The following is a 14851-nucleotide window of genomic DNA, read 5'->3' on the forward strand; positions in this document are numbered from 1 at the left end:
TATTATAGAGAACAACATGCATTTGTCAGAACCAACTTTTATAAAGCTATCACACGTCCCACAAACACACTCTTTTTGTTTTAAAAATTGTAATTTTGTAGATGTCAATTATCTCATAAACTGTTTTAAAATATTCTGCAGAAATATAGTGATTTCTGGCACATTCTGTTTATAAATTCAAGTATGATTCACCATATCTGACTACTTACAGGAATTAAAACAATGTCAGAGCTATATTTTGCATCAAGCCAAATTTATTTTACTTTTATCTTCAGTTGTCTATATCACACTTTTTTAAAAAGATTTTATTTATTTATTTGACAGAGAGAGATCACAAGTAGATGGAGAGGCAGGCAGAGAGAGAGAGAGAGGGAAGCAAACTCCCTGCTGAGCAGAGAGCCCGATGCGGGGCTCGATCCCAGGACTCTGAGATCATGACCTGAGCCGAAGGCAGCGGCTTAACCCACTGAGCCACCCAGGCGCCCCATATATCACACTTTCTTATGCTTTCTCTCCTAAGCAAGGGACTACAAATGCTGTGTCAGGAGTACTGAAGAGATTGTCAGACTCTGGCCAAACAGCCAGGTGCACATGGTCCTTTCGTAAAGGGCTGTGCTATCTCCTAGAGGGTACAAGGGTCGCCAGAAAGACTGTGTGGTCATCTTTATCCTATTTCCAGAAAATATACAGTCTTCTTAGACTACTACTATGTGAGAATTAAGACCACCAGATGCTTTCTGCTCAAATATTTAGGACAGCTCGTTACTACATGGGTGCTCTGAAGTACGTTTACATTGGTCAGTAGAATAGATGGAAAATGCATTTATTCACTGTGTAAGTCCTAATATTCTGTTTGCGTAGAAACAAAAGAGAGAGTGCTTATTACACAGTGGTGTGTATGAGGGGCAAAAACTAGCTTAGTCTGCCTCTCCAGGGTAGTCAGTGTAGTATGCCTTATGAAACGGAGAGGGTCTGTTTGGTCAGGTCATAAATAGCATGCGGAAAATAGTTGCTCCAGATCAGAATATGGAAAAATGTATGGGTTTCTCTCTGGAGCAGGCCTTTAGAAAGAGAAGCTGTCTTCCTTCCTAATCTAGGTATCTGGCTTAATCGATCCCATGCTCTACCTTTTTGACATGCTCAAGTCAAGACAAATGAAAGTCGTTCACTGTGTTCATTATAGTTTCCTCTTTCTCGAATATTATCAAGATTTCACTCCAGTGATACCCAAAGATTACACTTTCCTTTAAGCAAGGCCATCAACCTAATGTAATTGACACTCACTTCTTAGTGTTTTCTTTCATCATATTATCATACTGCATAAAATGCTGGAAGACATAGACTGCTGTGGAGAGCAACATGTGTAAGCTGGTCAGGGGTGCTTTGGAAGGAAACTCCTTGCTTCTCTCTTGCAGTCTCGCCAGGACAGCTGCTGCCACTTTACAACAGGCCTCCACAAAGTTTGCTCTAATTTCCTGGAAAGAATCATCTCTGCATGCCAGAGCCAGTGGAAGCATTGTGTCAAGTTTTTCCATGATGTCAGAACAAAACTAGGGAGAAATAAATGTAGCACTGAGTTATTTGTACTCTGACAGCGCCGTGTAATTAATGTATAGGGGAGCCAAGTTCCTAAATAATGAATTTGACATCAAGCATAAATATAAAGACATGACGTTATAATAATCAATTTCTCAGTTTCTTGTAGAAAGTTAAATGTTTTATGTCAAATAAGGAAATACCAAAAGGATGCTTCTCTCTATATAACCTTCAAACCTTACGTTTTCCAGACAGACATTATGAAAAACTCATGAAATAGCATGCATGACAATACTTTATTTGTAGTTAATAGAACCTGGAAAACATCCATCCTTGATATTAATCTGATTGCGTTATTTTTGAACTTATTCTAGTTTCTTTGCTGAAACAAAATACTTTGGTAAAGTATCTTCTTCTTAATCACCACCTATACACGAGGTCTATATGATTTATTTTAAATAATCCAGAAGCATCAGAAACAATATCACATGGTATCTTTTTAATTGGTAAGAAGTCAGCAACTTTCAGAAGTGATGTGCCTGGCTTTTCAGTCGTTATTATGAATCTACTCTTTATGGGGGATGGGAAGGCAAAACTTGCCAGCACTCCCAATTTGCCAACAGTGTTCCCAGGGGAATGTTTTGGAGCCCCAGGCTGGCAGTAGCCAAATAAGGAGGCCATCTTTAAGAATGCTCTTTTTTTTTCTTCTTCTTAAGATTTTATTTATTTGAGAGAGAGAGAAAGAGAGAGACTGTGAGCTAGGGGAGAGGTGAACGGAGAAGGAGAAGCAGGCTTCCCAATGAGCAGGGAGCCTCATGTGGGACTTGATCCCAGGATCCTGGGATCATGACCTAAGCGGAAGGCAGACACTTAACTGACCGAACCCCCCGGGGCACCCCAAGAATGCTCCTTTAAAAACATTCCAATCATAAGCTGCTGAACTCATTGTGGGCTTAATACTGAGTAACTGTATTTATTTATTTGCAGAATTACTTCCTATTTTCTCAGTATGATCTGTGACTCTCAAGGTACACACAAAGATGCAAGATGGATGTTAACAAAATAGAATGTGCATTAGCATGTAAATAAAGATCTGAAAGTTGCCTAGACCAATAAAAGGTAGTAATTCCTTCAACCTCCTAAATTTCTCCTGAAGTCATTAAAAGGTGTAGCCCAAACAGGCAGTTTCACCAGCTCTCCATTAAGTCACAGAAGCCTCTGCTTTAAGGGCCTCAGATTCATGGAGCCACAAGGCGGCCACAGGTTTCAATCTTTTTTGCTACCAGTGGCCATGGCCCATGGACACCAGAGAAGAAATCTGGTATTGAGTTAAATACCAAGTATTTGCCAAGAGACTCCAATATTGTTCTATAGGTTCCCTTTGCGACCTCTTATATTTATTTTTTTAAAGATTTATTTTATTTATTTGAGAGAGAGGGAGAGAATGAATACAAGTGGGGGGGGAGGGGCAGATGGAGAGAATCTTCAAGCAGACTTCTGGCTGAGCATGGAGCACTCCACAGGACTCTATCCCACCACCCATGAGATCATGACCTGAGCCGAAACCAAGAGTCAGATGCTCTACCAATAGGCGCCACACAATGTCTTATATTTAAAAAAAAAAAAAAGTCTCATTATGGCAGTCAATGGTTTGAAGGGATTTCATTTGATACTTGCCTTTGCAATTTTCTTTGGTTGCTCTTCCTCAGGAACCACATGGCTGTCTTGCCAAACTTCCCGCACATTTACAAGGTTCATAGCATAGGTTACAGTTAAAGTCCTTTCATTCTGTTCCTGCTGGAGAATTTTTGTGGAAAAATCTTCAATTGCTATTGTTATACAATGTGCCATGGGAAGAGACACTTTTTTAAATGCACTTCGCCAAGCAAAATCTAGTAAAGTAGCCTGAAATATAAATTTATATGAAGTTATATTAATCTTAACTCAGCAACAAGTGTTCATATTGTTATAGATATAAAATTATTACTTTCTTTCAGCATTTGAATATAGGTATTCTTTGATAAATGGCAAAACCATTCTTACAACCTGAAAAATATTACCCAGCAAATAAAGCAATATACAAAAACATGTGTATTCTTTACACAGAGTAATATACTGGCATTTCATTTTAATTCATCTGTAAATTTAATCAAAAACTTTTTTCAAAATTTAATCTTTTAAATATAGTTCAATAAAACTATCTTTATGAAAGTTAAAAGTTACATTTACTGTTTATCACATAAAGCAATCTTTAAATTCAATATATTTAATAAAGCCTAAATTAGATTTTTATAGTCTTTTTTTATAGTTTATTGTTAACAAGTACTGCAACATAAGACAGAGTTTAATATTCAATCTTTTATTTCTTTTTCACTCTCAGAAATCCAGACAAGCCAAAAAAGAGCAACAAGAAATTTCTCAGAGAAGTTACATCATGGCACCTTTCTAGAGTTTTACTTCTTTAGAAGTTTATTCAGTTTCTTCACTACTTTTGTTCGAAGAAATGAGGAATTAAAATTATCTGCATTGTTCTGTGTTGGGGGAGCGGGAAAGGATGTAGTAAATGGAGACTGGTAGTGTTTTGTCTTCTTTTATCTTGGGGTCTGGGCTCCATATAATTATGAACGTATACTATCCCCAAGTCCTCTAACGTTCTCTTAAGTACTACAAAATTATGGGTAGTAGGTGAGCCCAGACTTAGCATTAAATTTTCCCTGTTTCAATGTAATCTTGCTTACTGTAATAATGCACCTACTCCAACTTTAGAAGACCCGGGCTCAATATGCCTGATTGAATTACCTATTTTTCTGGATCTCAGTTTTTTGGCTGGAAAAGTACAAGAGCTGATTTGGATGATGTCTATGGTTTCTCTTGGTTTGAAATAACTGAGATTATGGTCGTTAGCTTACTTTTCCTATACATACATCCCAGTCAGCATTTATTTAGTGCTTTCTATATATACTGTATGAAGTAATAAAGATGATTCATCTTCTAGAGTGAAAATTCCATATAATTCTATGATATACTCCATGAGTATAATCAATTATTAAATCTAAAATCAAAATCTATAGTAAAAAAGTAGCTCTCATTTTCACTATGTATATAATTATGGTGTAATTTAACTTTTCTTTTTTTTTTTTTTAAAGATTCTACTTATTTATTCGACAGAGAGAGATCACAAGTAGGAAGAGAGGCAGGCCGGGCGGGGGGAAGCAGGCTCCCCACTGAACAGAGAGCCTGATGCGGGGCTCGATCCCAGGACCCCAAGACCATGACTGAGCCAAAGGCAGAGGCTTAACCTACTCAGCCACCCAGGCGCCCCTTAACTTTTCTTTCTGAAGTATATTTGGACCTTTAACATCACAGGGCCTAAAAACACATTTCTCATCTTAGTTTTACATAAAATTACTCAATAATTGAAACTATTCAGCTCATACAATCTCCTTTCTTTTTTTTTTTTTTTTTAATTTATTTGACAGAGAGAGATCACAAGTAGACGGAGAGGCAGGCAGAGAGAGAGAGAGAGAGAGAGAGAGAGAGGGAAGCAGGCTCCCCGCTGAGCAGAGAGCCCAATACGGGACTCGATCCCAGGACCCTGAGATCATGACCTGAGCCGAAGGCAGCGGCTTAACCCACTGAGCCACCCAGGCGCCCACAATCTCCTTTCTTATAACTGAAATTGATGTAGTCCTCCGCTCTAATAGTATTTTCTTGGAATCTACTTATGAAAGAAATGTAAGAAGGAACTTAACTCCATGAAAATTAAAAACAACAACAAATCTCTGCTTCCTATTCTCCCCACCAGGGCATTTCTACTCATTAAAATCATTCATCCAATCAAGGAAATATGTTCTGGTATAAAGTGTCATTAATTGCCATGACTGCAATGACGATTCTGTATTTTGTGCAATGATGACCACCTTTGGTCATGGTAATTTATATGTGATTACAATATCTTGACCCATCTGAATTCTTTTTTCAAAATACAGAAAACCAAGAATATTAATAGCTCCTCTTAAAAAGAAAACTGGAAACTTTTACTATTCAAATCAACTCTTAGAAGGCTGTTTTCATGAAATACTATTTGCCTACTCTACTCTTCCCATCTGATGTTTCTCATCACACATACCCAGTTAGAACAGAGAATGTTTACTAGTTGATCCAAGAAGAGGAAATAATGTCACTTTCTGTTCTGTGCACAAAAGAGGTAACTATTGAATGCCCTTCTATTACCTAAAGCTAATTTTTTAATACCTATGCGGATTTTTGGTCAAGGCATAATATATAACTTTCCATTTTCCTTATTATTTCCCTTCTATTCTGAATTGAAACTCTGTTTAAAACTCTGGGGGGGTTGCCCTTCTATTTTTTAAAATTTCGTTTTAGAGATTTTATTTATTTATAAATAAACAGAGAGAGTAAGAGAGTAAGAGAGCACAAGCAGGGGGAGAAGCAGAGGGAGAGGGAGAGGGAGAAGCAGGTTCTCCGCTGAGCAGGGAGCCTGATGTGGGGCTCGATTCCAGGACCCTAGGATCATAAGCTGAGCTGAAGGCAGACACTTAACCAACTGAGCCACCCAGGTGCCCATTTTTTGCCCTTTTACATGTTTACCTGCTATATCAGTCAAGATCCATTCAGAAAACAGAAACCACACGAGGTATTTCATAAGGAAGAATTTTAATGTAGGGTGTTAGTTACTAAAAGTGATGGAATTTTGACGAGCTAAACATGGGCTAGGGAGCAAGACAGATATTAACAGAGTAGGAAGCCCCTGCCACTTCTAGGGCTGGAGGAACAAGCAAAGGGACTGTATACGGGAGTGTAGTTCCTGGGGCTACCAACCTCAGTTAAAGGTAATGCAGACCTGACAGGTGGAGCTATGTGTTGAGAGCAGGGTCCATGGAGGAAATGTTTCCTAAAACAGAGAGAGGGGAAGAAGTACCCTGGTTTCTCTCTATCCACCCTCTAGTCCTCTATCACCGCCTTTCATGGGCCCAAACTTCCTAGAATCCTGGAAGGCGTAGTTCTCTATAAAACAAAACAGAGCAGGGAAGAGTGGTAATGGATCTGAGAACAGACAGGCGCAGGCAGGGCACTCCAAAATAAGAGGCCAGTTCAAGCTGTTCTTTCCTCTTTCGTTTCCTTTCTAATGTCCATTTTCTTGCCTTCAACAATTATCTACAGCACAAATTCTCAAAGCATAGCCAGTGAATTGGGATAAGAACAAACATTTCTTCACTTGCAGCGTCCTACTTCTTCCAGGGTACAGACTGGGAAAGAGAGAAGCGTCCCCACTAAATCCAATTTTTGCCAGAACGTATAAGCTAATTTTCAAACGGGAATTTTTTTCTTTAGTGGCAAAGGGTAAAACTCAAGACACTGTGATTCATAATGGATATACAGACATATCATACTGTTACATATGAGCAAAAAACTACCACCCTTCTTTCCTCATTCACCTCTTTGATCAGTAGCAATTGTTCTGAAGGAACTCTGCTTTCACTTGCTCTGGGTTTCTCTATCATAACTTCTTGACTGGATGGATCCAAAATTCCTAAAGAAAACAAACACAAAAGCGTACATTAAGAAAAACCATACCAGATGGAATTAATAGACTCGGGTTAAAATTAATTTGGTAGAAAAACTCTGTCCCTAGTATAGACACACAAACACATATATCAAGATGCAGAGAACATAGTCAATAAGATGTAGGGTGATGTCACCATTACAGAAACTAGAGGATCAGGGTACCTGGGTGGCTCAGTCATTAAGCGTTTGCCTTTGGCTAAGGTCATGATCCCAGGGTCCTGGGATAGAGTCCGGCAGCACGCTCCTTGCTCAGCAGGAAGCCTGATGCTCCCTCTCCCACTCCCCCTGCTTGTGTTCCCTCTCTTACTCTCTCTCTTCTCTGTCAAATAAATAAATAAAATCTTAAAAAAACAAACACACAAACTACAGGATCAAAATATGTAGAGCCCCCTTCCATACATACAACTTGATGACATTTATATGCTATCTATATTGATATTTGATATACATATATACATAATCTGTAAAATATAGATCCCTTTGTCATTAATATATTTTCATGTTGAGAATGTAGGATGACAGTACAGAGTAACATGAATCTCCTTGTCCATTTAAAAATTTAAGTTTTTTTCCTTTTAAGATTTTATTTATCCATTTGTCAGAAAGAAAGAGGGAGAGTACGAGCACAAGGACGGGGAACAGCAGGCAGAGGGAGAAGCAGGCTACCCTGCTGAGTGAGGAGCCTGATATGGGACTCAATCTAAGGACCCTGGGCTCATGACCCGAACCGAAGGCAGATGGTTAACTGGCTGAGCCACCCAGGCGTCCCTAAAAATTTAACTTCTAAACTTAAGAATGGTGCATTTAAGAAATGGTGATGTTCCTTAGTACATTAATACTTCTTTTCTTGAAATGAGGAAGAATAAAAGTACATGGGTAAACATCAGCACGTCAGGAAAAATTACACTATTAATAAGTATATCAATAATCCATTGGAAAGACACAAATCCTGGGATAAAAAATGATCTTATTTTAAAATGGAAATATTTCCACATATTTATTTTTTAGAATTAAGGAAGTCTTTCCCATGGGGGAAAAAATTAGAGCTACAAAAATGTAATAAAAATATGCCAACAATTAATCTTTAAGATAATTGGTTGCCTGGGTGGCTCAGTTGGTTAAGCGACTGCCTTCAGCTCAGGTCATGATCCCTGAATCCTGGGATCAAATACTGCATTGGGCTCCCAGCTCCATGGGGAGTCTGATCTCCCCTTTCATGTTCTCTCTCACTCTCTCTCTCTCTCTCTCTCTCAAATAAATAGATGAAATCTTAAAAAACAAAAAAGACTTGTAAGGATTCTTCAAAAAAAAAAAAAAAAAAGAAATCTTTCCACTTTTCCAATAAGGGTCTATTAATTATAGTTTAATTTGAAATGAATGAGTTAGCATTTACCTTTTGTTTTTGCTTAGTCTTGATATATGATGATTAATTATAAACTTTGATGCCCTTTTTTTAAAGTTTTAGGATCTTAACGATTGGTTTCTGCTTATGTCCTGAGCAAACAAAGTTCAAAGACTGATTCTTATCAGTGGGATTTCTGACAGATATAATCATCTAGAAGATGCGTAGGGTTTTTCTCTTCTGTTTTTCTAAATGTGGCTCTCTGAGCATAATCATGAATGATTCTTAAGTAGTATAATTTACAAAAGCATTCCATAGAAAGGTAAATACTCCATTTGGTAAGCAATAATATCCTTTTGAAAATTTTATCAGAGTTTATGTATTGTGAGGAAGTTTTCCTCAACTCCAGTGTTCTTAATCACTTTGAACACTTTTGAGAACTTCATTAGTGAAAGAATACTCCATCTAAAATGCACAGTATGGGGGCACCTGGGTGGCTCAGTGGGTTAAGGCCTCTGCCTTTGGCTCGGGTCATGATTCCAGGATCCTGGGATCGAGCCCCACATGGGGCTCTCTACTCGGCGGGGAGCCTGCTTCCTCCTCTCTCTCTCTCTCTCTCTCTCTGCTTCTCTGCCTACTTGTGATCTCTGTCTGTCAAAATAAATCAATAAAATCTTTAAAAAAAAATAAAATGCACGGTATGATTGCATGGTAGGTATGCACACACACACCCATCCCCCTCTCCCCCCTCCACACACAATTGGGAATTCCCAGGCCCTCTTGCACAGTGCATTCATGAACCCCAAAGGTCTATGGACTGTAGTTTAGGAATCCTGCTTCATTTCTCCTCATATACTACAACATAGAGAGGATTTTAGAACAGTGTTATACCATCTAACCTAAAAAGCCTTCTCTCTCTTTTTTTAAAAAAAGATTTTATTTATTTAACAGAGACAGAGAGAGCACAAGGAAGGGGAGCAAGCAGCAGGCAAAGGGAGAGGGAAAAGCAGGCTCCTCAAGGAGCAGGGAGCCCAATGTGAGACTCAATCCCAGGACTGTAGGATCATGACCAGAGCCCAAGGCAGATGCATAACCGACTGAGCCACCCAAGTGCCCCAAAAATGCATTCTCTATGGCTTGCATTTTACTATGCCTCTAAAAAAATGATACTATAAATAATTAATTCTAATACTGAAACAAAATCTAGATTAATGAAAGCTTTTTAAATAAAGAAAAAATTAAACTATAAGGCTATTAAAAGAAAATATGGAATATTTTTTAAAAGATCTATGTAAAAAAGATTTTTCAGAAGGACAAAACTGCAGAAGCCATAACATAATTCTGCATTAAAAAATTCTGCATAACAAAAATATCATTAGCAGTCAAAATAGATGTGACAAACTGACTTGGCACTCTTAAGTGTCCATTTTTTTTTTAATTAATAGACTTTACTTTTTACAGCAAATTGATGCTTACAGAAAAACTGAGTAGCAAGTACAGAGTTTCCATATATTCCCTTTCTCTCCATCCTCAGTTCCCCTACTGTTAACATCTTACAATGGTGTGGTGTATATATATATTTTTATTTTATTTTATTTTTTTTAATTTATTTGACAGAGATCACAGGCAGGCAGAGAGGCAGGCAGAGAGAGAGGAAGGAAAGCAGGCTCCCTGCTGAGCAGAGAGCCCAATGTGGGGCTCGATCCCAGGACCCTGGGATCATGACCTGAGCCGAAAGCAGAGGCTTTAACCCACTGAGCCACCCAGGGGCCCCTGGTGTATATATTTTTAACGTAGGCTCCACGCCCAGCAAGGAGCCCACTTAGGGGCTTGAACTCATGACCCTAAGATCAAGACCTGAGCTGAGATCAAGAGTCAGACACTTAACCAACTGAGTCACCTAGGTGCCCCTGGTGTGGTATATTTTTGACAACTAAGGAACCAATATTGATTATTATTACCTAAAGTCCATAGTTTATATTAGGATTCATTTTTTATTCATTTTTTATTTTAATTCTAGTATAGTTAACATGCAGGGTTACATTAGTTTCAGGTGTACAGTATAGCAACTCGACAATTCGACATATCATTCAGTGCTCACGAGGACAAATTTACTCCTTACATTCACCTCCTCTCTGATATCTATGAGTCTGTTCTCTTATAATTAAGAGTCTATTTCGTGATTTGTCACTCTTTTTCTCCTAGTTATTCTTTTTTGTTTGTTTCTTAAATTCCACATGAGTGAAATCATATGGTATTTCTCCTTCTCTGACTGACTTATTTCATTATTTCATTTAGGATTATACTCTCTAGCTCCATCTATGTCATTGCAAATGGCAAGATTTCATTCCTTTTTATGGGTGCATATTATTCCATTATATATCTCACATCTTCTTTATCCATTCATCAATCAATGGACACTTGGTCTGTTTCCATTATTTGCTATTACAGATAATGCTGCTATAAACATAGGGCTGCATGTATCCCTTTAATGATTCTGTATTTTTTGGGTAAATCCCCAGTAGTTTGATTACTGGATTGTAGAGTAGTTCTGTTTTTAAATTTTAGAGGAATCTCCATACTGTTTTCTGGAGTGGCTGTACCAGTCTGTATTCCCACCAACAATGCAAGAGAGTAATTTTTCTCCACATCCTCGCCAAAACTTGTCTTTTTTTGTGTTTTTGATTTTAGCCGTTCTGACAGGTATGAGGTGATACCTCATAGCCTCATAGTTTTGATTTGTATTTCCCTGATGATGAGTGATATTGAGCATCTTTTCATGTTTCTGTTGGCCAACTGGACGTCCTTTTTGGGAAAATGTCTGTTCACGTCTTCTGTCCATTTTTATTTTTTTTTTAATTTTAATTTTTTTTTAAGATTTTATTTATTTATTTAAGGGAGAATGAGTGAGAGAGAGCATGAGAGAGGAGAAGGTCAGAGGGAGAAGCAGACTCCCCAAGGAGCTGGGAGCCCGATGCGGGACTCGATCCTAGAAGTCCAGGATCATGACCTGAGCTGAAGGCAGTTGCTCAACCAACTGAGCCACCCAGGTACCCTTCTGTCCATTTTTAAATTGGATTATTTGCTTTTTGGGTGTTGAGTTTTCTGAGTTCATTACATTTTGGGGCCTCCTGGGTAGCTCAGTTGGTTAAGCATCTGCCTTTGGCTTGGGTCATGATCCCAGGGCCCTGGGATTGAGCCCCGCATTGGGCTCCCTGCTCAGAAGGGAGTCTGCTTCTCCCTCTCACTCTCCCTCTGTGTTCTCTCTCTGAAATAAATAAATAAAAACTTAAAAAAATAAAGTTCTTTATATTTTGGTTACTAACACTTTCTTGGATATATCATTTTAAAATATCTTCTCCCAGGTTGCCTTTTGGTTTTGTTGATTGTTTCTTTCATTGTGCAGAAGTTTTTATTTTGATACAGTTCCAATAGTTTATTTCTGCTTTTGTTTCCCTTGCCTCAGAAGATATACCTAAAAAAAATGTTGCTAGTCAGAATGTCAGAAAAATTACTGCCTATGTTCCCTTCCAGGATTTTTGTAGTTTCAGGCCTCACATTTAGACTTTAATTCATTTTGAAATTAAGGATTCATTCTTTGTGTTGTGCATTCTATGGGTTTGCCAAGTGCATAATGTCATGTATCCACCATTAGTGTTTCATATAGTATTATTTCACTGCTCTAGAAATCTCCTGTGCTCCCTCCATTCACCTCTTTTCCCCTTTGCCCTTCTCTTGGCAACTACTGATCTTTTTACTGTCTCTATACTTTTGCTTTTTCCAGAAGGTCATTTAATTGGAATCATGTAGTATATAGTCTTTCCATATTGGCTTCTTTCATTTAGCAGTATCCATTTAACATTCCTCCATGTATTTTTGTAGCTTGGTATCTCATTTATTTTTATCACTGAATAATACTTTATTGTCTGGATGCACCACAATTTATTTATCTATTCATCTACTGAAGGACATCTTGGTTGATGCTAAGTTTTGCCAATCATGAATAAAGCTGCTATAAACATTCATGTGTTGGTTTTTATGTAAACGTAAGTTTTCAACTCATTTATGTAAATATCTGAGAGTGTGATTACCAGATAATATAAGACAGTGTTTAGCTTGTAAGATACAATGAAATCATCTGCTTGAGAGGCTATACTATTTTACAGTCCCATCAGCAAAGAGTGAGAGTTCCTATTGCTTCACATCCTTGTGAGAATTTAGTGTTGTTAGTGTTTCAGATTTTAGCCATTCTAACAAGTGTGTAGTGGTATCTCTTTGTTTTGCTTTGCATTTCCCTGATGACATGATGTTGAGCATCTTTTCATATGCTTATTTGCCATCTGTATATCTTCTTTGGTAAGGAGTCTGTTCAGATCTTTTGCTCATTTTTCAATTGAGTTTTTTATTGTTGCTTTCTTATTGAATTTTAAGTGTTCTTTGTATATTTTGGATACAAGTCCTTTATCAGATATGTGTTTTGCAAATATTTTGCTCTATGGGTTGTCTTTTCATCCTCTTAACCACCATATCTTTTCACTTCACAATTTCACTTTAGAAATGTACTGTCCAGATATGCATGTCCACATTTAAGACAAAGTTCAAGGAAATTTGCTCTATCATTGTTTGTGGTAGTAAATAAAGAGGAAAACAAAACCCTATATGCTCATCAGTGAGTAACAGGTTAAATTATGGTACATGTCCCATTGGAAAATTATTTGCCTATTAGGAAGAATGAGATCTTTCTATATAACTGTTAATAAAAAAGAAGTTCTGCATAGTAGGACAAGATTTCACGTTATTTTAACTTGGGGATACATACAAAAGTCATTGTCTCTGGAAAGGAAAACTAGACAACTTGGAATGGAAAAAGACTTAATTTTCACTATAGACTCTTTTATCTTGTTCAAAGTTTTACTATATGCACCGACTACTATTCAAAACAAATTTTAAAGAAGAAAAAACAATAAAGATCAAATTGTTAATGACATGAAGGGACAATGCTTAGATTGTTAATGTCATCTTACTTTTTTACAGAGAGCTCATAAAACCAGCTAATTTAAAAAGATATTTAACTGGAAAAATAATACTAGTTCAAACTACAGGCTTTGCAGTTCTATTTCTGGAAATAACTATCTGCCATTGTGCAGCTATAGTTTAAGACTTGAAAAAAAGTTAATTATCTTATATTTATCATTTCACTTCCAAATACATTATGCTTATTCACTGAAAGTAACATGCTTTGATGTTTATACAAACCATTTGCTTATTTTCAAGATGAATAAGAAAAAAAGATAAGCTTCCCAAGACTTCTTTTGCCAGTGAGCAGTTCTACATAAGACAGAAAATGAATTATCAAGCAGTTACGAATATAATTTTCCCCCCCAAATTAAAAAAAATTTAAAAACCTAATCCTATGTAAAGAGCAAAAGGGATCATTTTAAGGTAGTATTAGTAAGATTGATTCTAGACTAATAAGATACCTTGTGGTTTTAATGAATTGTGGCATTTTTGCATTTGTTTGGAATTCAATATGGTCAATATTAAAATTTGGCATTGTCAAACTTAGTGAGCTCTGTGAACATGTGACAAATTATTTCATTGATTTAAATATATATTGAAAACTCTATATACTTATTAGCATTATCTAGAGAAGTAGCCCATGTTTGGCTCATCATGCTAAAACATACTTATTTGTATGCAGTCAACACTGGTTTCCTTAAGAGCATGCCCAGATTAAGGACCTCAGTAGAGTGCAGAGGGTCACAGGAATGCCAGCTGCTAAACAGTCTCCCCCCTAAAGAGTTCGCTGTGGTTCATTTTACATTTCTGGTTAGTTTCCACACTGCCGCTTTCTTTCATAGACAGTAGAGGTTGGCAGTACTTCCCTGTGACATCCACTTTCACACCCAAATTGGTCTTCATAGGCTCCCATTGTGTGCACTACAAAGCAACTTGCCTTGTTGGCAGCTCTAAGTGGGAACTACAAGTCTTTCTTTTCTTCACTGTTCTTTTCTGGCTCACAAGCAACCTCCCACCAAAAGCTGAATCTGTGGAAGAGACTACATCCAAGAGATAATACTATGAAAAAGTATGAAGAGAAGCCCAGGTGGCCACCTTGCAAATTTCCAATGTGGAAGCCTTCGACCTCTCTGCCCAAGAAACAGCTAAAGTCCTAGTGTAATGAGCTTTACAAACCCTAGGAGCCTCTTTACCTTAACTACATACGCCTCCCTAATACAATCCCTTAACCATCTAGCTAAGGAACTCTTAGAAGCCATTTGACCCCTCTTAAGACCCCCTAAGAGTACAAACAATCTTTCAGAAGATCTGAAATCTTTGATTCTTCTGAGACAAACCCTAAGTGTTCTTCTTACATCCAATTGA

General features: G+C 37.5%; 1 protein-coding gene across 4 annotated transcripts in view; it reads right to left on the reverse strand.

The window, feature by feature from the left end:
- The window catches only part of KIAA0825 (KIAA0825 ortholog), a 407438-nt gene that overhangs the window by 272891 nt on the left and 119696 nt on the right, over nucleotides 1-14851 (reverse strand). For all 4 annotated transcript variants that reach the window (XM_047731565.1, XM_047731566.1, XM_047731567.1 and 1 more), the window contains 3 exons: nucleotides 6996-7090; nucleotides 3214-3441; nucleotides 1285-1550 (listed from right to left, as the gene is read on the reverse strand). In XM_047731565.1, the coding sequence (XP_047587521.1) occupies nucleotides 1285-1550; nucleotides 3214-3441; nucleotides 6996-7090 (589 nt within the window). The remainder of the gene's footprint in view (nucleotides 1-1284; nucleotides 1551-3213; nucleotides 3442-6995; nucleotides 7091-14851) is intronic.

Source organism: Lutra lutra, chromosome 5, assembly GCF_902655055.1.
Source record: "Lutra lutra chromosome 5, mLutLut1.2, whole genome shotgun sequence".
NCBI classification, from domain to species: Eukaryota; Metazoa; Chordata; class Mammalia; order Carnivora; family Mustelidae; genus Lutra; species Lutra lutra.